General features: G+C 40.2%; 2 protein-coding genes across 7 annotated transcripts in view; one reads left to right on the forward strand and one right to left on the reverse strand.

Annotated features, from left to right (window-relative positions):
• The window catches only part of pald1a (phosphatase domain containing paladin 1a), a 77394-nt gene that overhangs the window by 35166 nt on the left and 17716 nt on the right, over positions 1-24512 (reverse strand). The window contains exons 2-14 of one of the 6 annotated variants that reach the window (XM_086139424.1): positions 21985-22050; positions 19938-19958; positions 8243-8440; positions 7937-8039; positions 6641-6820; positions 6053-6217; positions 5787-5947; positions 3833-3908; positions 2358-2512; positions 2189-2285; positions 1932-2036; positions 1428-1523; positions 1215-1349 (exon numbers count right to left, since the gene is read on the reverse strand). In XM_086139424.1, the coding sequence (XP_085995550.1) occupies positions 1215-1349; positions 1428-1523; positions 1932-2036; positions 2189-2285; positions 2358-2512; positions 3833-3908; positions 5787-5947; positions 6053-6217; positions 6641-6820; positions 7937-8039; positions 8243-8427 (1458 nt within the window). In that variant the 5' untranslated portion in view covers positions 8428-8440; positions 19938-19958; positions 21985-22050. Of the gene's footprint in view, positions 1-1214; positions 1350-1427; positions 1524-1931; positions 2037-2188; positions 2286-2357; positions 2513-3832; positions 3909-5786; positions 5948-6052; positions 6218-6640; positions 6821-7936; positions 8040-8242; positions 8441-10726; positions 10801-13237; positions 13544-13621; positions 13658-16613; positions 16734-19848; positions 20048-21984; positions 22051-24512 lie in introns of those variants that run through there. The other 5 variants (XM_086139423.1, XM_086139425.1, XM_086139422.1 and 2 more) reach the window with 5 other exon arrangements.
• Positions 20964-23690, forward strand: ndr2 (nodal-related 2). The gene is made up of 3 exons (XM_086139427.1): positions 20964-21231; positions 22563-23350; positions 23538-23690. The coding sequence occupies exons 1-3, from the start codon at positions 20964-20966 to the stop codon at positions 23688-23690; spliced, it is 1209 nt and encodes a 402-aa protein (XP_085995553.1).

Raw genomic sequence — 24512 nt, forward strand, 5'->3', positions numbered from 1 at the left:
AAAAAAAAAAAAAAAAAAGCTAAACAGACCTATATATCAAAAAGTCAACAACCAATTCCCAAAAGGAAATATAAACTTGCAAATACACACACACACACACACACACACACACACACACACACACACACACACACACACACACACACACACACACACACACACACACACACACACACACACACACACATATAATTTTAAGTTTGAAGTGCAAAAATAGAGCTTGTGATGTTTCAAAGACATGGAAAAATTTTCCCCCCACCATATGAAAAGTTTCCATCCCAGGAGTGTGTGTAGGTCGACTAGGGTCAGCAGGAGTTGTGAAGTGAGACAGCAGCAAGAAAGGAAGGACCCTCTTCTAAAACTCTCCTTTGTTTGAAGCAGCTTTTTGCTGAAAGTGTTCTTAGATACTGACAAGTATGTCGAGCCAAGTGTGAGAGCCCCTCTGCATCATCAAATGACAGTTTTCTCCTTATACTCTTCTTACCTACCGACTCCATGTGGTCAGGAGGACAAACTTTGGCAAAGCCGGCCTTCTCCGTCAGTTTCTCAATGTTCTCAGCAGCAGATATGCTGCAGCCTGGCATGCTGCTGTAAACGGTAAGGTTAGCTAAACTTCTTCTCCACCTTTCGGCTTTTCCCCTCAGGGGTCACCACAGCGACTCAAACTTCTCCATCTAACCCTGTTCTCTGTATCCTCCTCTCTCACACCAACTACCTTCATATCCTCTCTCACTACATCCATAAATCTACTCTTTGGTCTTCATCGAGACCTCCTGCCTGGCAGCTCCAATTCCAGCATCCGTCTACCAATATATTGACTATCCCTCCTCTGCACATGACCCAACCATCTCATTCTGGCTTCTCTGACCTTCTCTCCGAAACATCTAACATGTGTTGTTCCTCTGATAGACTCATTCTTGATGCTATCCATCCTGGTCACTCTCAAGGTAAGGTTCGCTAAATATTCTTGGGAAAACCAAGTACTTATAAAATGTCACCATCTCAGTGAGTGTAGGAGACTATTCAGTTATGCATTTGAAGCCATTTTAATAATATTTTGGAAAAAAAAAGTGCAACCTTGTTTTGATATATGTATGTATGTAATATGAATATTATTATTACTGCATCTAATTGGATATTTTATTGCAATCTAAGCAAGGAGAGTAAGAAACAAGCACCTATACCGGGATCGTAAGTGTTAAAATAAAACTTGCCAGGACACGGGCTCCTCTGGTTACCAGCTCAGGTGGGGCTGACAGTTCTGACAGGTCCATGCAGGCCAGCAACCTGTACAGCCATGTGTGGCAGCACATCCACTGGCTAAAGTTGGACACAAAGGCACATGGAAACTGCAAAAAGCAAGAGTTAGGTCACCGTTCACATGGCTGAAAATTAATTCTCATACATTTTTGACAAGAAACACTTACCTGTTCATGAAGGTATGCATTAAAAATAATCAAGTAGAAATAGCGCTCTAAGCTCTGTGTTGTTCTGTTGAGAAAATAGTCTTTGGTACTGCTTCCCTAAGACGACAAAAATCACGTAAATCTTCTGTTCCAAACAGAATTTCAATTCTTCACTGTTTGTCAACTCTCAACTTAATACACATCTTATGTTCCAAGCGATCACCCCAACAGACAATAGAAAATCGCGCCACATACCTCTTAATTTAGACATGAGAATATATATATATATATATATATATATATATATATATATATATATATATATATATATATACATACAGTATATATACAGTATATATACATATATATACTAAGGTTTAAGACATTTTATGCTTTGTGATTCTTTGATTGCTGTCTCCCCTTAAGAGCAAAGTGTGACCTGTGGTGGAAGTTATAGGGGGAAAAATATATAGATCAATGAGACTAAGTGTGACCATAGAAAAGAAAAGTCCAAAATTCACTAACCTGAATTTGATAATCTTCTCCGATCCCTTCCAGCTTACTCTTGTTTTCATATATAGCCTCTTTAATATTGTGCATTTCTGAACAGAGAGCAATAGCTTGATCAACCTGTTAGTTTAAAAAAAAGGACAGATATGATCACCTTTTTTCAAGTTCATGTTTGGCAATTAAGATGAAATCTATTATTGGTTGCTTTAAATATAAATGATTTAGTTATGTTGGACCTGGAGATGCTTTATGTATAATTTGTTTTTTTTTACCTCTTTAATAACTTGCTGTCCATTGGGCAGCTTATTGATCAGAGCCTGGATAACATGAAACAGCGGTTTGGGTTCTGAAGCTGGTGCCTCTTCAACTCTGCCAAATGAAAAAAATCTAAATATAACATTCCGAAAACGTGTAATCAAAAACATAACAAGGTCTCCTTACTGAGATGGCGACTCGGAGCAAGCCCTCAAGCGATTCATAACCAATGTGCCCAGGATCATGCCGAGGTTGGTACGGCCAACGCCCACCTGGCAGCTGAAGAGCAAAGCGGGTAGAGGCTTTGACGCATCCTGTCCCTGAGACAAGCTGGGGCTCTCCTGGGATAAAAAGTACATAAAAAAGTAATTATGTTTAGCAATCAAATGATAGAACTGTATCGCAATCGTGAAGCAGCACATTATACGCATGCACTTTATATTACAAATTTGTAATATGCTAAAGCCGGGTGAGTCGACCCAAACGACGCTTGCATGCCGGAACCACAAATGGGTATTACTGGGGTCACAAGTCTCTGGCCTTTTTATTCTGGGGTCTCGGGGCCTGAAAAGTTTAACAACCCCAGTCTGATCTGGCCATCCTGGCACTTTTAGCCGCACTAAGCCAAACCACGGTGAAGTCATTTGTGTTTCTATTACCAGTTTAATGACTCCCCTTTTCTTTCAGTGTTTCAGAGAGACTGAATTAATAGCTGAGACCACAAAGGAAGGCATTTCTAAAGCCTTTTCTCTGCACTAGTGTGACCTGTGACTGAATCTCTGTTGACTACCCTGAATTGCTGGCTCTATTAAATACAAATTAAGTCATGTTTTCAAGTTTTATTTTGGCGAACCTATTGCTCAGTTTCTGACTTTTCTGCTTCATAACAAAAGCCGCGAAATAACAGAGCGGCCACCCTTTTGCACGAGCGGACAGCCCTGTTGGAATGGAGACCGAATCACCGCAATGGTGGGCTGACATGCAAAGTACAGCTAAGTGAAATCACATCAGCAGATGCATATAGAAAATAACTATTAGAAGATCAAACTACTTTTCACCTGTAAATCACCGCATTTGTGTTTTACAGAGCAATTCTATCTGTCTTTTTAGAAACACTCTAGATGGGATAAAATTGCTTTAAAATCTGAACCCACACATTTGAGGTGATACTAAAAGTTGTAAATAAACAGCTAAAAGGGGTAGGAAGGATGACACTTTCATCAAAACAACAAAAAAGTATGCGAAGATCTGATTCGAACATTATCCAAGACAAAAAAAGAAGACACTTTCCAACCACAGGGAATCAAATTTGTTGCAGCAAAAACTCATTCCAAAAAAGGGCAAAACAAGAACACAAGAACATCCTGTGTGAGTGAAGGGCAAGATGGAAAGCAGACATAGCAGATGACCAGGGAGCAGACATAAAATGAACACAGACTGACACTTTGTTACATTTATTATAGCAAAAAGAACAAAAATTCAAAAGGCTATAGGTGAATTACAAAAGCTTTTCACAATTGACAACCTCAATTAAATCCACATGCTCCCTGATAATCCATACATTATTTAATTGTTTTAGTACATCAAACATCATCCCAGCAAAAAGATAAACAACATCAAAATAAAAAGGACAATTGAAGTGTGGACATGTGCTTGCCTACCCTGAGTATGTTAACAAATTCATCGAAGTCTTCTTCTAATGGCGCTCCCTCCATCGGTAGTGGTAATCGGTAGTACCTGCAATTGGAACAAATCCTGAATGACACAAGAACCTGTATTGTGACAACATCACCAGCATACGGGTCATCGCAAAACCGCACACAAAACAAGCCTTAGCAGTTGAGCGCCAGTGGAGTTAAGACATTTAGGTATCTAGACATTTAGACATTTAGTCTCCTACAACAATCCAAAATAGAAAGATCATCACATATTTTGCTATCTGCCCACTACGTCTGCCCTCTTGTGACTACAAAATGTCAAGTCTTTAAACCTCCTATGAGGATTAAAATATTCCTGGAAACTATGTAAGCAACTCAATGAAACTTCAGTTCTGATGTGATAGCAAAAAGAATGTGTTTTTTTTCCCTCAAAGTTTTAAATGAAGGACTTGGGGAAGATTTGTTTTCATTTTTTATTTTTGAACTGATGTTTTGTTTTTGTTTTTTTTGACCCACCGCACACACAACCCCCTCCCTGCGCACACACACACACACACACACAAGAAAAAGATATGTTATGGTAATTTTTCAGCCAGATGCCTGTTTTCTCATGTATAGGATCATACTGATTCACTGCGATCAGTGCAGTATTGATAAGGCTGAGATAATGATATTTCAGGACAATTGAACACAGAAAAGTATGTCCCATGTTTTTTTTAACTCCTGTCAAAATATTTCATTACTGATATCTGAAAAGCTTACAGAAGGGATATTTTTGTGCACAGTTAACAGCAACCATTCAGTATGCATCAATTTCAACCAGAGAGGCTTGAAGTTTGCAGAAACATGACAGAAGTCAAGATACGGAAAAAAAACAGTTCCTAGTTGCACCCCAGTGGGTGTTATCAATAATATTATCTGCACAATACAAATCGGTTAAAAATACATTTTGAGACAGGAATGAATGTCTGGCTAACCTACTTGCGAGATATATGAATTTTTGTTTAATCTAAATGCTGTTTTGTTTTTTTTAGCAGTAGCTATCAGGAGAAAATGGTCATCAAGTAAAGAGGAAATCCTGCACCAGAGTATGTTTTCATAGGTTGATCTTCTGAACCGTAATACTTTGAAGCAAAAATATTGAAGCTAGCCTGGTAAGCGACAACAGGCAGGAGGGTAAAAAGCAACATCCCACTTGGGAGATGTGATGGCGATGATGTTTTGAATTCCTGTTTAAGTTTGAGGCCTTTTTCCAAAGCAGGCAAAATTCCATACGCTTGGCTATGAATGTACTCCTCATGTAAAAGGATAAGAAAATTGAATAAGGGGTACCACCTGTCTGAAAAGGTCTATGATTGTCTAAATGTTTTCCATGATTTGCGCAAACACTGATAATAAATACGTCCATACATAGTTACATTCTGAGGTTATTAGCGGCTGAAAAAACTAATTTAGCTCACCTACTTCACTGTGTACCACTTTCCTTGTATGACATAACGGCAAGCAGGAATCGAAAGCATTCTCACTAAATACAACTGTTACTATTTTGGGTGCGCCGCACAAAGAAATTACAACCGTGTTTGAAAAATACATCATCATTCTTAACTTTAGATATTCGTTTTATTTTTCTGATCATTAACAAAGATGTAAGAGGACGATGAGTCTACTTTTCGACTAAACTATCAATATTTTCTCGTATGTTAAGTGACCACCATGTTCACTTTGATACGGCTATTTCGGATCGGTAATGTTGTATATTTCCTTAATTATAATCATTGTTCAATAATCTCACATGGGCTGTGGATGAAGCAGATGTCGGACGCCAAAATAAAAGCTCAGTAAAAAAGAAAAAAAAAAAAAAATCAATGCAATCTTCTCTGCTCTGTACTAGGCAATCATGTGTGACCCCATCTACACTGCTAAGAGAGAAAGCTAATAAAGGAACTACGTAAACAACCTGTAGGCCGGCATGGTGAACATGGGCCTTTTGTAGACCTCTTCTGTCACATGGATGTCCTCCTCACATGTGATAATGATCTTCTGTGGCTCATCTTTGAAATACTCAATGTCATTGTAGACGTAAAAAATATTTTCATTGAGTTTGGCAAAGTCGTGCAGCTGTGGGACAAGGAGGACGGGAATTTTCATACCAGGATTTATTGTTTTACGAGATGAAATTCAACTATTGAATGGTGGGATTTTGAGTAAGTAAATGTTTGTCACCTCCTTCCGGATGGTGAGCTCCAAGGTCTCCACTAGCTCCTCTTTATCCAAACCATGGAGGTTTTCGTGGAGGTTTTCTTTCTTCCTGGGGGTGTATGGGACAAAGTTGTCGTCTTTGTGCAGGAATACTATCGGCTCCTCTCTAACACAGAAAAATATCACCTCCTGTGGAACGCGGGAAGCTCAGCGTCAAATAACAGGTATTTACAATTAAATGGTCGTTGCCCCAATCGGCCACACCACTTCCAACAGTAACTGGAAACAATGTCATAGAACTTGTAACACATGAGTAAGGGATTTCAAGGAGACGTATAATTTTGAGAATTTCAGTTCGACTGCGGTCACTTTCTAGCTGCTGTAAGCAGAGATTCAGTTTCCACTGAGACACCAGACCACAACTTTCTGTTTGCTCAGTTCTACAATTTAGCCGCAGCCTCGACTGAGCACTTGACTCCTCAAATATTTACTGACAAAAGAAAGAGCTACACAGGAAATAAAACGGGGACGCTGTCAACTCATGATTAATTTGTGTAAGCCTATCGGTACTGATTCAAAATGCCACGGAAGTATAACAAGCATCGCATTAACCTCGTGTCCTTGCGATTGGAGCCTTTGGAGAACCTGTTTGAAGCCATTCAGGCTCGGCTGACCCATTCCGTACAGCGGGTAGGATCCCTTGACTTGGCGGAAGTTGGGCGCACCGTAGCTTCCCGTTGTATTAAGGACATCAGCCTTGCTGTACACATCCTGGACCATGAAGTACTCCCCCTGAAAAGCAATTAAAAATATGAGGAATTATGTAACTAAATGACCCTGGTATTTTTAAACTATTTGGTCAGCTTTTGTAATAATGTAAGTCAAAAGGTAATAAGTTGCTCAAAACTACTATGGAATGATAAGAGTTACAGAAAATGTATCAGCTCATATTATCTTTATACAGGCTTGTTTGATGAGATGCACTAAAATATCTTTTATGTTAATGCTGTATTTATATATGTTTTAATTGTTGCTTTAGTATGTGCTAAATTCATTGTTAGCTCAAAAAGTTTGAGCTAAATCCAAGCTGAATGTTTAAGGTAAATAAAGCCTTTGTAATGGCTATTTATGTTGGCTCTGCAATTTAATACCATAGTTTGAGTGAGCGTATCAGATAATAAATATCTCTTTACCATCCGCCTACAATTATTATAATAAGGTGTTATTTCATAGGTGCTAGATGATATTAATCATTTCACATGAGGCATTTGTACATGCATCTACTTAACATGCATTGCTTCACAAATCAAGAATGGCTGAATATTTAATTGTGAGGGCAACATTTTCATGTAAGGCTTTGGATAAACAGGTAAACAGCAGTAAACGCTCGCAAATTTACTCAAAAAATAAATATGAATATAAATCATTGACATCATTTGTACCGTGCAGGGAGCTATTTACCAAAGAACATTTGTAAAGCTTGTCTCCTGAAGCCAACATGAGGGTGGTTGTTTCAGAATAATGCTTCTGCACACATACTTAGAATAATTGGCAGCCACGGATAGATGAATATAATAATGAAGAAAAAAGTATGTTTTGCGATAAATTAAAAGATTAAAGTGCCGATCCATTCATATAAGCACAAGCAGTGGGTCGATGCCAATGAAAACTGCATGCCTCAGCAGCCACAATGGAGGTGGCAGAGCAGATCAAAGCTCTGATAAAAGGGTGACAACATCCCTGTTTCAATGGCTGACTCGGATCATAAAACAGCGCATAACAATGTTCCTACGCCACTCTGCAATTTGGACATGTGAATGTGAAAAGAGCAAGCATAAACACAGGTGAGATGATTCCACATATTTCCGTGATGGTGCCGTGCCATCGCGCCCTTCATTTTGTTCTCACCTGCACCAGGAAGTGTTCTGGCATAGCGTCCGATATCCGACCAACTTTGTAGTTTGCCTTCCGGATGTCATCATGAATCTGAAATTCCTGTTTGCAATTATACCTGAAATATGGCAGACAACAACAGCCGGTCTGAATGGTAAAGAGAGGTCAATTCAATTATCAGCCGCTGTTTACGCGGCCGGGGCTGACAAATGAGATGATAACAAGGGCAAACAATTCGGCTTGAGGCGAGGGGATGTCACTGCAGTGATCAAAGAGGATTAACACCCAATTGTCGGGACACGGATTCGAGGAGGGACTTACGTGATGACGACGGGTGCGACTTTGTTGGTGATAATGGACTTGGCCTTGTTGTTGTGGATGTTGACTGTCTGAAAGGGGCTCATGCTAAGAGAATGCCTGCTGTCGGCCATCCCGTTGCCATGGACACTTTCAAGTGATGATGCTACAGAAACAGGTTGCGCTGCGGCACTAGCAGTTGTACCCATGCTCCACAAGCAGCTGTGAATGACATCACACCGGACTCAGAAACAGGAAGCAAACACACTCACACACACACCTTCAATCAAGCCCACACACAGTGCGAGCTTCAGTCTGAGATAGATTGGAGAAGGGCAACAATAGGACACATGATCGAAACCAAAAGGCGAGGTAGTGTGCTGAAGCAACAATAAGAATAAATATTTTATACTTGAGGCACATTTTCCACATTTTAAAAGACATTTAAGGTAGTGGTTATGCATTCCTGACCAAAAGTTATGAATATTAGTATTTGACAATATCCCCTATTAAAATATTTGTAATGACAAAAAAAAGAAGCTTCTACGCCCCAATCCTCTTAAAGGTGACTAAGAAAGTAAAACTAAGAAACTTTCTTTATTATCTAAGTGACTTCAACAGCCACCATCAAGTATCATGCATACTTCACCAGTGAGCATTAGCTTAATATTTTCATATAGAAGGTGATTTTAGAGTTAAGAATGTTTTTGTGTTAAAGAGTAAGACCAAATTCACAAGTTAAAGTTATGAGTTCTTTCCCACAACATAAAACCCCTGCTAAACAACTGTTCTGAAACTCAAGTTAAGCGCCTTCCCAGACATTCATTTGCTGCAGAATTCAAAGGTCAACAGGTGTTTTTATTGTTGTGCTATCTTAATTGACAGCTGGATGCGGCTTCATATTTCTCATATTTCATCACATCTTAGCTGAGTAGCTCTCCAAATGCCAAGTAAAAAATTTAAAAAGTGATTCAATGTACTTTGGGAGCACTTGGACTTTCAAGGCAGTGGGTCAAATTTCCCACTTTTGACACTAAACTACACTTCAACAGCACTGTCAGTCAGAGCTCATTTATTTCTAATCTCAGAATAATCCTGAGAATCCAACAAAACAACTGATGAGTGAAGGGAGTTCATTTTGGCAATTTGGCATTATGATTTAACTTCCAGTAGTATTCAATAAGAAAGCTGTTACCTAAACAACAACACAGTAGTAGTGTAGCTCGAGAACTGACCTTATTTAGCACTACTAAGCATGAAGGAAAGGAGGAAGAGAGTAGCCGGAAAAGAAAATTGGGGTTTTCCCAAATTGTGGCATCCTGCTTGCCCTCACAGCCTGTGTCCAGGCTGACTGGAGTTTGTGATATATTATCTAGAATGATTCCAAAAGAAGATTTTTTGACTTTTTGTGTGCAGAACTAATGTTCCTTAACTGAAAGGGACACAACTTCATGTAAAACTAAAAGGGAGTGAAACCGGAAGTACAAATCTTTCATCTTATTACACACACATATATATATATATATATATTTGTACATGTGTAAACCCCCCCGTGTTTAAAGTATACTAAAACGAAAGTTGACACTTCCTTTTTATTTTCCACCTAAAATATGGTGCTTGTAAACAAGGAATGTTATACAAGCAGATAAAGTGTCAGCAGTAGTTCTCCAGGTCCTGGATTTGAGTTACTATCCTGCATACATGAAAAAACGTTGACAGGGAAACAATAGTACACAAGCCAGATATAAAGCTATAATAAATACACCAAAAACAGCAGATTACCAACAAAGACTCCACATAAATCCAGAGATATTGTGTCACAGCAGTTGCAAAATGTAGATCAAGAGAATAAAATGAATCCAGCACCAAAGATTATCTGACGGGGTGGTCGATGCCACCTGAGCTCAGAGCACCTCTTCGTCTTCGTCTTCTGGTGTCAGCATTTGAATCGAGTGGGCTCATTCTACAAAAGCTCCATGGAGAGTCGACAGCTGGATGAGTCACTGCTACTCTCCTTTTTTGCATCTAGAGCTGAGTGGGCCGGTCATCCTTGCTCTGACATTGTCTACCTTTTAAATATGAGGAGAGACTTATGCTTCCAAGAACAACCAGGATCACAGCATAATGTTTTTATGTCTGTTTTTTTCGTTGGTATTAACATGTCTGAAATAAAAATTAATCTTGAATATTTACATGTATAACAGCATGGTTAAACTGGTTGACTTTAATCGTTTATGTTTCAAAAGAAACATACAAGTTGTTTGAGAAAAATAGTTAATCAGGGGTAAAACAAGAGAGATTTGCCTCTAAAATTCCATAAAAGGACGGTTCATTTCCAAGAATACTGTGCTTCTGCTTTCCAAATATGTTGGAGTCCTTACCACATACCAAAAAAAAAGACAGAAAAAAAAAAAAATCACCAATGCTATTATTTCATGTCTAACTACCACAAGAAAAAATAAGAGCCTCTGAAGTACAAGACAAAAAAAGGAAAATCTTAAATCTTACGTGTGAGAGGAAGAAAGATTTGTACTTCCAGACCCTTTTCTCTGCTGCTTGTTGTCCGCCATGGTCCAAAGGAGTGTGAGAACTTGGCATCACTTCTAAACACATCCCTTTGCCCACCCCCTGTCAGTGGGAAACACCCCTCGTGGGAGCTCCAAATGCCTGGTGATTGGCACTTGGAAAAAAAAAATGGTGCTGCTCAAGCTACAGAATTCAGCGTCTTCCTTGCTTTCGCTGTATGGTTTTCAGTTTTCTGTTAGAGCAGATTCATGCAAGAAACTCAAGTCTCTATGGAGGGGGATCGGGGGAATTAATGGTACATCTGGCAGCCAGATGGCTTAAGGTTGGCTCCCTTTCACAGGGACAGGCAGAGCTCAAAACAGTTGACTTTTGTATTGTACAGTAAGGAAAACAAAGAGCATGCAACAATAACTCAAATCACGGTCTGAAATTGAGCCTTCGACATCATCAATTAATTGTGATAATCAATCGTCACAGTCTTTCATTGAGAACAAAACAAGTTTGTTCAAGGTTCTAAAATGTGAACCTGATTTACTTTTGAAGCTTTGAGCAAACAGAGTAGGGAAAAAATGTAGAGCTAGCTTTCCCTAAATAGCAGATGTGTCGTTTTGGGGTTGTTGGGATATTTTTGTGATGACTGCTGGGTGGAGCTATGGGTAGGCTTCCTTGCAGATGAAAAATTGAAACAGTTCTTTTAACCTGGTTAAATTCAGACACTAGTCGGAAAATATATGCACTGTTGTTCCTAATGCAAAGTTTGAGCTTGACCACATTCTTTATGACATCATAGGAGCCCAAGGGCCAAAACTGGAACTTGCTCATCCACGATAAAACACACTTGAACAGACCAACCCATAAACAAATGATTTGATTCATCGAGGATGGAGTCTGTGTACTGCTACATGAGGCTGTCAACCATGTCATGATGCGCCTATGTGTACCACTGCATTCTTGTAGTGTAAAATCTGGAGTGCAAACTGAGAAAACTGACAGGACAGCTGCAAACAAGTTCTGGAACAACTGAGTCTGTTCCTTTGGCTTGAAATGTGGGACACAACCAGATTGCTTGCCACAGACTGCATGCAGAAGGGGGGGGGGGGGCTGTTGAGGTGACTTAAACCTCAAGAGAGGAGCACACTAATGTGTTGACTCGGACCCTATGCCATAGTTAATGCAGGTGTTTTCAGCACTTCTTTGCTGCAATCTTAACTCCCAAACACAAGTCAGGGATAAGTGAGCAAATGCGAGGCAGATTTAACACAGGTATAATGCTGCCCCAAACTCTATGTTTATCTAATTTGCATCATTGGCTTCTTTTGGCTATTGGACTTTACCCTCAAAATACACCTATAGCGGACATGCTACATTCACAAATTAAATTTGTGATAATCATGATATTCTCATAAATCCCAAGGAATTTAACTCCAAGATACAGCACAAAATTGATAAATATGCTGAAATGAGTCATGATCTTCTAAAGCAAAATAATATGCAAATCACAGTACGCAATCAAAGCGGTCTTTAGGTTGTCCATGTTCAAATGTTCATTCAAAACTTTCTACCCCTTCAAAGATTACAAAATAATATCAGCTGTCCAGGCAAGGGGGATTTGGGGTCTGACAAATGCTGCATATCAAATAACTGATTGTTCAAGTTACCGGGTGGCTACAGTACTGCCATTCTTTCGCGACAGTGTGATATTATCTTTAATTAAAAGTCAACTGCGTACACAGTACATCTCTCTTCTGGAAGTGGAAGATCTCATAGTTTTTTTCTCTCCTTCTAAAAAGGTGTCAACCTGTTTTCTGAATGAAAGAGATCATTTTCTGAGTTTCATCTGCTTTGTAAAAAAAAAAAAAAGGGAGTAAGGATTTACTGTGATATACTGGATGTATTACAAAGCATTTGAATGAAATAGTGTGACAACAAATGTTTGCTCACATGACAAATAAATTTCACTTAAATTGATGATAAATCAGAAGCAGCCGCAGCCAATGTGTCATTCAAATGTCATAGAGCTAGTGGGAAACAAAGGCATATCCAGGTTTACTAAAGACTGTTCAACTTAAATGTGGAGAACATGGTTTATGTCTCTAGAACGTCACATTTTGGCCGAAAACAGAATCTAGAGGCTCGAATTCTGTTCAAGCATCCTTTTCATAGCAAAGCCATTTTCAAACCCTGTCACTTTGAGCACATTTAATCAGTAGGTTACATCTGCACTCTACCGCAACCATGCATGATAATATGTATGGGTGTTTGTATGCGTCAGTGAGTGGGCATAAAATACACTCACAATAGATAATTTCATCATACCCTTTCCCACTCTGTTAATTCCTATATTTTGACAAAAGTGATGCTGTTATTTCTAAAAAGTCTGACTGCCTGCAAAGGTACTGCACTTATTCAGAGAAGCCTCAATTTTTCACAGGTCAGTCAAGACAATGTGAGGATTTTGATACCAGGTATATATAGTACACCCAAAAGTCCTACCTTGCAGCCTGTCACCTCCGTAGTGAGACCATGATGAGGTCACATGATCACACTGAAGGCTCTGCTACGAACTCGGCTCGTAAGCCACACTGATTTCAGTGCGGTATGGCCAAAGCTTTCGGGCGGGCTACTGGGGCGGAGGCCTGAGTAGAAATAGTCCTCAGTCATAAACATCCTCCTGAGGAGCCAATCAAGGCAACTCATCAGAGAGGCTGTTTACCCCACATGTCAACCAGAGTAGTGCCACGCTGCTCATGAGACTAATAAAATCACAAAGCAAACTCTGACTCACTATCTCTGATGAGGGAGATTTTAAAAATAAATAAAACACAAATGATGCGACTGAGAGAATAATTAACTAAATGGTCTAGAAATACGGCTGACCTTGAGTATATTTGTGTCTGTTTCTTCATCACAGTGCAAGCGAAGTCTTCACCAGCAAGTGCAAATTCACTGGTGGCACAGAAGTAATAAGACCATGGAAACTGGAACCTCCTCCCACCCTTTCAGCAGTGCTCTATTCAGGGCTGTCCTATTTAAATTCAGCCGGTGTCCGAACTTTGCTGTAGTAACGTCTTCAGACAAAAGGGATTGAGTTCAGACAGGAAGGAGTGTGCAGCTGCAGGATGCATCTGTTTGTGGCCCGAGGAAGGATGCAGAGCACTCTTCATTCACATGAGATGCAGGGGTTCAAGAGAGATGGGTATCACGGTTACATTTGAGAGTTCTTTCAAAATAACTTCCCATATCGAGAGTGTGAGGAAAGCCACATGCACAGACCACAGAAAATGTCAAAATTTGGAGAGTAGCATTACTCATCTTAGTAAAGAATATTGAGTATTTCTGGGCTCCAAAGCCAGCAGCCATTCACTCTGACAATGTTGGGTCTGACAAGCTCTCAACTATGCGAATAAAACCTAGTGAGTTAAATTAAAAAAATTGTGTCAGTTATGATTCATGTGGTCTTTTTTGACATCACCTGCACACTAATTGTTAGGTTATCTTGGCTGCTCATGTAAAAGAAACTGTAATTTACCTGGATATAAACATTAATGGCACCACCACATCAATACTAGTGAGTTCCAGGCTGGAGATGATCTATTAAATGCACAATATTCCAAATGAAGACCAAGCTGAATAAGTTACTCAGTAATAGCTGAGAAGTAAATTGTGTCTAAGGGTTATTTATTTAAGTTATTTGCTCCTTTTCCTAACTATGTTTTTAAAAATTATTCACGATTTCCGCCAGTAAAGATAGGTTGATGAGAATAAGCTACAATATTCTTCCTAGTCACATCAAAAAACATGTCTTAGTTAATCAATAATTTCAGTGTTTTATATTTCAGCCCAACTAAATACTGAAGTATCAAGTACTGAAAGGGCTGAGCAAGCCAATAAGACTCAGAGCACATGACGAAATCAAAAATGTGGACATCGAAATTAGGAAATATCAGGTTTCAGAGCGGAACCGTCACAACTACAGCAGTTGCCATGTTGTAGTTATATTCTTGAGAAAATGCATGTAGAACTACATCAAGCCGTATGTTTTAGAGCTACACAGACCTTGCAGCACATCAATGATTCATTGCAGAAATACAAATTTACCCAAACATATTGGACTTTCTAAACAATAACCCCATTTAAACAATGCTTCCACTGTTATATGTAGCCGTTAATTAATGCAGATTGTTGGGACAGATCTTCCCAACTCCCAGCCAGCAGTAGAGGTAATCACTGTGATAAATAGACAGATGGAACAGGGGAATACCTCGTAAATCACAGAAACGTTGTTGTTTTAAAACGTGAATTTCCTGTTGAGAGATGCCAAAAACAAGGCTTTATAATATTGGGATCATTAGTTGCACCACTATTGTCTAATTTATGTCTAAGTTACCAAATTTGACAGTAGGCTTGTAATTTAAACAGTCAGTAAACCTCCAGTTACCCAATATATTATTAGTGTTATCAAGGTTAGAGATAAAGCAGCCCTAACCCAGTGCAGTCACAGGGAGAAATTGTGAGTAAATAATTGATGTTTATCCTGCAACTGTAACAAAGAAATATCCTTTGCTTGAGAAATGCAATTAATGTGAGACAAGAATGACGCATGGGTCTCAAACTCAAACCAAATCATCGATCGGAGTTTATGTGTAGAAGGGTTCTACTGTCTGTACATCATCGCGGGACACTACAACAACGAGCACTGATTCAGTCACACACGCCCTAAGGCAGAGGAAGTGTCAGTACACCTTGACAGGAAAAGCTTAGTTGTACTCTCTGAAACTTCCTCCTTGATGTCGTACACATATCTCACAAATTACTTACAGGGTTATTACACAGGCATGACTACACAGGACATTGCTAGTTCCTGTGCTAAATATCGATGTTGTAAGGAAATGTGCTCAGTGTTTCCCCTGCAGAAAATCTTTTCCCTAAATTGTTCCAAAGGCCTCATTGTGAATGAGTGCCATTACACACGATAGGGTTTGTTTTGTTTTGTTTTGTTTTGTTTAGAAAGACAAAAAAGTATTATGCAATGCACAGCTCAGAAATGCAATTTCCAAATCTGATCAAACACAAAACTGTTTTCACTTCAAAATAGTCCAGACTGTGCTCATGAAATGACTTTGGAAAACAACTCATAAACTACAATTCAATGATTACTGAGAAGAATCAGGCATTTGTCATGTGATTTACCTTCAACCCACCACATTCTTGCTTTAATCAGAGCTCGACACTGAGCTGCTATAAGGAGTGCGCAAATCTATTTTTAAAACCCTGCCTATAATTTATGTCGATTCAGGATGGCAATTTTATCCCCCTATGATTTCGAGGCAGCAGCAACGCTGCCTTCATTTTTTTTCCAACCCCGTGTCTGACCACAGTATTCCTCCAGTGACACTGGGCCAAGTGATGGACGGACCCAGCAATGATTTGTTAATATTGTTCTGATATGTTTGCCTCTTTAAATGAAGTGGAAAACTTCAGTGTGTATGCAAACAAAGAGTTCTAATTAATTTAGGGATGCTAGAAAACCACCTCAAAAGCCACTGGTCCTCTGGTGATATAATAAAAGCTGCAAGACACTTGAGACGTAATCCGCATCCCGTGTCATAAGGAGCGTAATTCATTTAGCAATTAGGACTACCAAATATGAAGTCTTAAAAAAGAATATATTGAAAAAAATCATGAAGCATAGCATCTATATGAAATCAAGTGTAGCAGTCTCTTATCCAAGGTACAATGACACCTGACACAACACAATAACATCCTTTAGCGCCCGTCAGAGACGTATGGATGACAAGTCTACTGACCGCAAGCCCACAGCGGGGATCAAGTATCAAACGTGAGAAACCAAAAAGTATCACAAATCTACCTGACATTCAGCTATGCAGTCCAGCATCCAGAAGAGGCTCGAGTCTCAGAGGAATACTATGGTAAACAACAAAAAAAGATTGACAATAGGCTTTATGAAAGCTCTTCACCAATCTGTGGCACCGCTCTCAGTCAGACATCGTTGCTGACATCTCTCTCTGATCTGGGAGGATGCCTGCTGATCACACTACAGCAGGCGGCGGCAGTCTTGCATCATTAATGCGTCCTTATAAACCAACTCAATGAATGTGTCCTTCAGTGAGAACAGGCACTCTGCAGTGGGAGGTGAGGTTGGGGGAGAGGCTGGGCTCTACTGCCGAAATTTAGATAGGAGCGCACTCCTTTGTTGTTTTTCTTTGTGACTTTTGCACATTCATGTCATATACATTAGGTGAAGGGCGACTCGTACATGCCAGGGTGTATGTTTGTGCTCAACAGTGTGTGCCGGGATGTGTAAAGAGGATGTGGAGGCGGACCCAGAGAGGCTTACTCATCACCCAGTTCACGATCCAATCACTATCAGAGGTTCTTGGCAACACAATAACTCCCACACATGGAAGACCTTTAAACAAGTATGTGCAACACGCAAATTAAACCTTCAGTTATAAAACTTCTTCAATCAAAACCTCCTACTGACATGGTAATGCCATGCTGCCAGGTGACGGACAAACAGTAAGGAGGGAGCTACTGCATGCGGATGTCATCACGTAGGCCTAATTCACTACGATGCTCTAATTACTCCATTCATTAGTGGTTAACACATGCCATGTTGAAGGCAAACAAGCTTACAGCTGGGCAAATACTTAGAATTAAGCTTGAGTTTCAAAAGAGTGCGTACTCAAACTCTTGTAGAAGTACCACTGGAGGCTGAGGTTATTTTGTTCTGAGTATCCCATTTCAGCCTGAAGGTAAAGCCAGGACAAAGCCAGCGTTAGTCAACTCTGTACAGGTATGAAGATTTACGCACATACACGGTGCAACTAAGAAGACATGAAAGACGAATTCCAAACAATAAACAAGTGAAGATTGATCCGTCAAATGCCTGCGTGTGACTTGCAAAGCGTGTGACTGATAAGCCAGTCAGCAGAAAATGACATTTTTGGCTTATTTGCGAAAAGTGGTGAGTGATTATGAGATATGAGTGTCAAATCTACTGTTGCCACACCTGTTCCTTCCTTCCTGCCGCAGCACATGCCAAGACTAAGATGTTCTTTTTGCGACACAAACGTGAAACACCTCGCTCCCGTCGTGTACTAAGTCTTGAATGAACCGATTAACGCGGTGAGGGGGAAGAGATAAAACCACATTGTCGTCCTCGATTGTTTTCAAGTTCAAAATAGTTGATGGAAAAGCAAAACGTAGAGCTAAAGCAAAAAATGAAAAATACAGAAAAACAGCAAAGCTGAAGCAATTCATTTCCTTCCATTTACTCGCAATAAAATAGAGCACAGGTCAGAGGAAGAACATGAAGAGGATGTGTCTTGTGACAGATTGAGAGAAACATCCTCTCTGCAACATATGGCTAACACTGCCCGAGCCATCACTCTGGCCTGGGGTCTGTCTCTGTCTCAAAAGCTCCATCGCCAAAATTCTTTTGAACAGTAACAGGAAAGGACGAGCTCATAGAGGAAAATATTTCACACACAGACAAGATATTAACAGCAAAACTAAAGGGGATGTGAAAAGTTCACTGGAATCCGCTGATGAAATAAGACACCTTGTGGTAAAATGTATCCAATGCACTCTGAGGGAAAGATTCAGATTTAGATTTAGATCAGACATGTAAAACAGTATTTATTTTTTAACAGCATTTATGTATTCCTTATATTTGCCGGAGATCTTTCAGTGTTGGGTGAAGCTTCGGCTTACTAACAGAGACCCCCAAAACCTTCTCAGCGGGCTTATATTGACTTCATCAGTACCCAATCAGTACACAGCATTTCTGTTAAACACTTCAAAACAGTAAATAGACCCTTGACAACATTTCAAAACAAGTGACTTTTTTGGGGGGTTTGAGTTTGGGAGGAGGTAAGTATCTGTTTGAGATAAACCAAGAATAAATAGCTCAATCATTTATGATCCAGGTGTCTATTCATTGAGAAGTTTCATGCTGTCACACTTGATTAACAGTGATGTTCACAGTTTGAGCTCTAAACAGTCAAGGAGTTTCTGTCTTCCCCCAGGATGTTCTGAAAAGTGATATGAACAGAGGATGGACGGGCGAAATCAAACAAAAGCCAGGACCACAATGCATCAAAGAAACCATACATCATGTGCTTTGTCTTACTGCTCCGAACTTCTTTTATGCATTATGCTACATGTGACAACAAGAGTGAACATGTCTACGTACTTAAGAATCGAGTACTGATTCTTTGTAAGAGCAAAGATTATCCCGGACTATTCGCTGTTTTATTATATTTGTTGTCAAACTTTGCAAATAAAAAAAGGATTTCTATTTGAAATCTATTGCAGACTTTAAAAAAAAAAATCAACTTTTAAAGGCAGCAAACATGCCGCCACCATGGCGGTACTGTTTGACCTTTGGGAAAAGCACGTGTCAAAATCTCCTTTCATTCTCAAGGTCTTCCAAATCTTTTTCAACATCCTGACATTTTCAAGATGGGACCGGAGACGTGTGAGCCGCTCTGCGTGGCAATGAAGCCAGCCACACAAAACAAAGGCTTCCAGAAGAGCCTTTATCACAGTTCTTGGAATTTACACAATAATGTGGTTTGAATCATTTTCTGTCTCTTATAGAAGACTCAAAACATGACATGTGATATGAGAATATAGCACATAACTAACTGTGATTATTCTCACTTATAATAGATTGAGACATTACTAATGTTATAGAGGCTCGGTCCACAGAATTTAGTGTTCAGTGAGAGGTTTTATTTTCCCCCTTGGAATCTCTGTCTGTTTCTTTGCTTGAGGGTCCGTTAAGGGTGAATTAACCCTATTTTCCTCAGAGGTTGTGACCCGTTTACTGGAGGTTACGCACAATCCAGTGCAGACACGGGAGAGTGGGGGTGCCAAGCACATGTAAGCCCCATTATCTTCACCGTTTTGCAAAGAGGCTACTCTGTTTGACCAATGCGGACCATCATAAGCTATAAACGCCTGCACAAAATAAAGAATTACACCCCACGCACACTTCAATCGAACCGGCGTGAATGCGTATTTTGGTGCGGCCGTGTTTCGTGTCATAAGAGCCCGTAAACTTTAAGGCTACTCACCATTTCAGCACACGGAAGGTGAAAAGGCGTCAGTCTGACAAGAAAACATGTTTTCACAACTCGTTTGAGGCGGTGATGGAGCGGCTGACCACGGGCTTGTCTTTTCATCCCTGGCAAAACAATAAAAAATTCATTGATTTTTTTTTTCCTCCTTTCTTGTGTCTTTACGAGGAAAAGGGTTTCGCCATGCAAATACAAATGAACGGCGCATGCGCAGACCACCCTCTACCAGTGGTCGGTCTCCGCAACCGGTGTTGGGTTTATTTTTACCCAAAATATTACTATATTTGCAACTTGCAACAATGAGGTGACGTAATTAGTAAAAGGCGTACTTGTATAGATCCCAGTGAAATATTATAAACATCTGTCGTAGGTGAATTTCTATAAAACCCGCACTTGTCAGTTTTGGTTTAATTAAGAAATTCTCAAAAAATAAGATGGAAAGCACAGTATTTAACCTATTAAAGAAATAAAAACGAATTCATAAATGGATTTTAATGAAGAGGATGCCCTAATCAGTCTCCTTGCTGGCCACAACATAAAGATGGCTGATTTGGAGACATTTCAACACATCTAGGCACAAAACTGAATTTCCTCTACCTGTTAACGAATCGCCAAGTTCTCCACGACCATTACATCATATGATACAGTTGCAGAACACGAACTGTGACAACGTAAAATCTAATTTTGCATCGCACAGCGGTGACACGCATTGAATGTGAATGTTTTCCAGCGTGCCGTGCATTAATGTTTGTTAAGGCCTGGTACTAATCACATAGCGGTTCAAAAGCTCTCCTTTCCATTGTCCATTTCAGATGGTGTTTAGTTGACTACATTATGCCATAGGAAAGCCTAACAATTAGTGCTGCAACAATTATTCCATGGATGTCGAAGCCCAAAGAACATGGTCGAAACACAGCTCCTTGTAAACACGCACCCAGGCGCCTCATTACCAAGTGAATGGATGATGAGCTGTCAGGTAACACGTCTTGAGGACGCATGTCAATTTCTTTTAATGTTCTCAGCTACTTGTTGAACATGAAAGGGGTGGGTGAGGGTATATAAGACACCCCTAATCTCCCAGGAGAGGAATTTGTCATTAGGCGGCCTTAAAGATGCGCTCATTGGGAGCCTTGGGAGTCGCGCTGCGCGCATCCGTGCTGGTGCTGCTGCTGGCGCGGAGCATCCACAACGCGACAAATGGAGTTTACAAGAGGTCATCGCATCGTTTCTCTCAGATGGACCGGGCGACCGGGCACCACCTTCCCACCTACATGGTGCACCTTTACCGGAGTTTCAAGTCGAACCTCTCCAGAGTCGCGGATGCGGTGGAGCGAGAAGCGGAGAGGCAAGCGGACACGGTGAGGAGCGTGATCGCCAAAGGTGAGATTGACTCTTGGATCACCGGATCGTAAAAAAGGGCAGGGAGAAAACCCAGGAGGTCACGTTGATTTAGTTAAAGTCTTAATATTTGGGTCAAAGTGACATCCCCCCTCCTTGAAAACGCTCAGAAATGTCACTTTCCTGGTTCTCGTCCCGCTGAAGATGCGCGCCAGACGACCCGGGAGAGCTTCAATCCACATCCCGCACGGGGGGGGCGAATCCCCACGCAGGGATCAGCGTGTGAAACGGCTGGTTTTCTGCCTAATTCTCAAAGCAAACCTCTTTTCTTAAATACGTTATGTTGATTGGGATATCTCGCCAGACATCCCCCTATACAAATCTCGTGTTAAGTCAAATCAACAACTTCCCTTAGTTCCTTTTCACACTTGGCTTGATTAGATTAGAGCTCGGGATTTAACGGTGGGCCAAGAAGCCCACAGAGGGAGACCCTCCCTGCCCCTGAGTCCTATTCCACGTCGCTGCTAGGTGTCAGAGTTATTACCTATTTGTTTGACGGAGGATATGCAGAAGCCAGGAGATTCAGGGGTGTGTTAAATGAATGGTTTCGGCTCAGTGTTTGATTTGAGTGGATTTATTCTGAGGGAGAATTGCCACACCCCCCCACACACTCCCCCACGCCCCCACCCCTTGTTTTTTTTTTTTTTTTTTTTGATCAACAATCAGGATGAAGAGACCGGTGTGCTGGACAATACAGAAATTGAATGTTTAAAACTCTTTAATCCTTTAGATTACCTTAACCGAACTTCTGTTGAATCACAATATCTCAACGTTCACACCTGTGGGCCGCACCCAGTGGTCCTGCACTGGCAAGAACATATCACAGGATTACACATTTCTAGACTCTCTAGACTCTCTGAACACCTTCATAATCAAAAGCATTATCCCATAATTTGTAATGTTATAGCAATGGTTCATTTTTGGGATAAACCGTCAGGTGGCACAAATCTGATAAAGAAACACTACAGTGCACAAACAGTCATTTATTCAGGTTCCACCGCGTGTCTAGGTAAAGACACTTGTGCCTAAATTGTGTGTAAATGATTTTAAAGTTGCTTAGCTCTCACTTTTGTCATTCAAAAACTAATGAAATGCATTTTTCCTGCTTTCACTGTTATGAGAGTGCTGAAAAAAGAATCCACTATGCGTGAAACGTAATTTTTCATATTGTAAAACGCTACCCCCGCATGCAACCGGTTTGGATAGTTTTGTATATTAAAATGTTGTAGTCTTGTGGTGTTTCACTCAGGTAGGAAATTTTTTCAAACGTATTTTTCACATTTATCATGAGCAACTTTCTCTTTCTGCCACAGGTTTAGTGTACAAGTACGGGTACTGGGTGGTGACCTTTGACCTCCATGCCCTGCTGGCGGACAAACAGATCCAGGCAGCAGAGCTGAGAATAAGGCTTCCTGGGACAACAAGTGGCGTCCACAACATCTCTGTGAAGGTTTATCACAGGAACGGCCATCCGTGCCATACGCACAGAGGCTGCCAAGAGCAGCAGCTGGTGGCGCTGCTCACTGACTCATCGCTAGTCACTTCATCACAGGGCTGGAGAGTGTTCAATATGACAAGTCCGCTCTTAGGCTGGCTCCAAGAGAAATCCATGGCAAGGGTTCGACACAAAAGAATGTCGAGAAGAAAGAAAGTGGTTAACAAAAAGAGAGGTCTTTCGCTCTCAGCTCAGCAGACCCATGTGGTAAGCTTGAGAGGAGAGCAAGATGTCAGCGACCAGGCCTTGTTGGTTATCTTCTCACACACTGACTCAGATGAAAACTCAAAGGCCAAAGCAAGCTTACTTCATACAGCTGAACAATCCAAGTTTTTGTCTCCTGCCGAAATCAAAAGGACCCGCTGGCCGAGAAGGCGCAGGAGCAAGCGGGGTCAGCGAGAACAAACAGCTAGACCTCCACAGGTCTCCAAAAAAGCATCGGAAAAGCCTCTCTGTCGAAAAGTCGACTTGTATGTTGACTTTAATCAAATTGGTTGGGGGTCCTGGATCATCTTTCCTAAAAGATATAATGCTTACCGCTGTGAAGGGGCCTGTCCTGGGCCTCTGGGGGCAGACCTCAACCCAACGAATCATGCTTATATGCAGGTATGTCTCAATTTTTAAAATTAAATTTTAACACAAGACACATTATTCTCAGCTGTCGCATTTGAACTTTGAGAATGTAAACGATTTCATAATTCCTTTTTTTTAGTGCTTTGGAAATATCACCTTTAGAGAGAAAAACGGTTATGTTGCTAGATGACCAAAAGTGTTTTGTGTCTTTTGTTTCCAGAGTTTACTGAAACATTACCACCCTGATAGAGTGGCATCTCCCTGCTGCGCGCCAACCAAAATGAGCCCGTTAAGCATGCTTTACTATGAGAACGGAGAAATGATCTTACGACATCATGAAGACATGATTGTGGATGAGTGTGGCTGCCAATGATGAGCTATAAACATCTCCAAACATGGGCAGCTTTGCTGCTCAACAGCACATCATGTGTATAAGCAAACCATTTCTGGAAAAACAATTGAAACACTTAACCGAAAGAAAAAAAATAGCTCTTTGATATTTTTTCATGTTCATCATAAGACTGCAGAAATATGAGTCGTGCTTTGTTAAAGAAACAATGTTATTGAAATACTGACTCTCATGAGCTTCCAGCCCCTCAAGCTGCGTGATGCTTTAATGGTCAAATGTCCGAGTCAATTTTTTTTAATTTATCCATTTCTGTACCGCTAATATGAAATTGCAACTTTGTTGAATATTCCAGCACTGTTTTTTTATTATTACTACCATGTGTAAATTAATGTATATTTATTGTAAATATTAAAAAGTTGTATTTATGTACATTTTGCATATGTATGCGATGCATTGTTATAGGATACTTGAACTTTTCTTTTTGTTTGGAAGTGTATATCAGTTGTGCGTTAAGTGCAATATATGCTACTGATCTGTTTACTATCAGCAGTAATTCAATTTTATTTTTTTATGTCAATCAAAATGAACTATTTCTATTTTAGCAATGCAAAGTTCTAAATTGACTGTTTGTCTTTAGACGATCCTTTATCACCTACTGGCCAGCTGGTCCTAAAATTGTTGGGGGCCTGTGTTATTTATGAATTTGGGGGATTAAAAAACAAGTAAGTATATTTACAATTATTAGATAAAGCTTCACAAAATACACAGTTTACATTTTCAACTTTATTCAAATCATGCCACGCATTAATATTTACAGGTGTTTGTAACACAATACCCCATTCAGGT

This window comes from Fistularia commersonii, chromosome 32 (genome assembly GCF_037954325.1).
Source record: "Fistularia commersonii isolate RoL2024-O1a breed Wild chromosome 32, RoL_Fcom_v1.0, whole genome shotgun sequence".
In the NCBI taxonomy this organism is placed as follows: domain Eukaryota; kingdom Metazoa; phylum Chordata; class Actinopteri; order Syngnathiformes; family Fistulariidae; genus Fistularia; species Fistularia commersonii.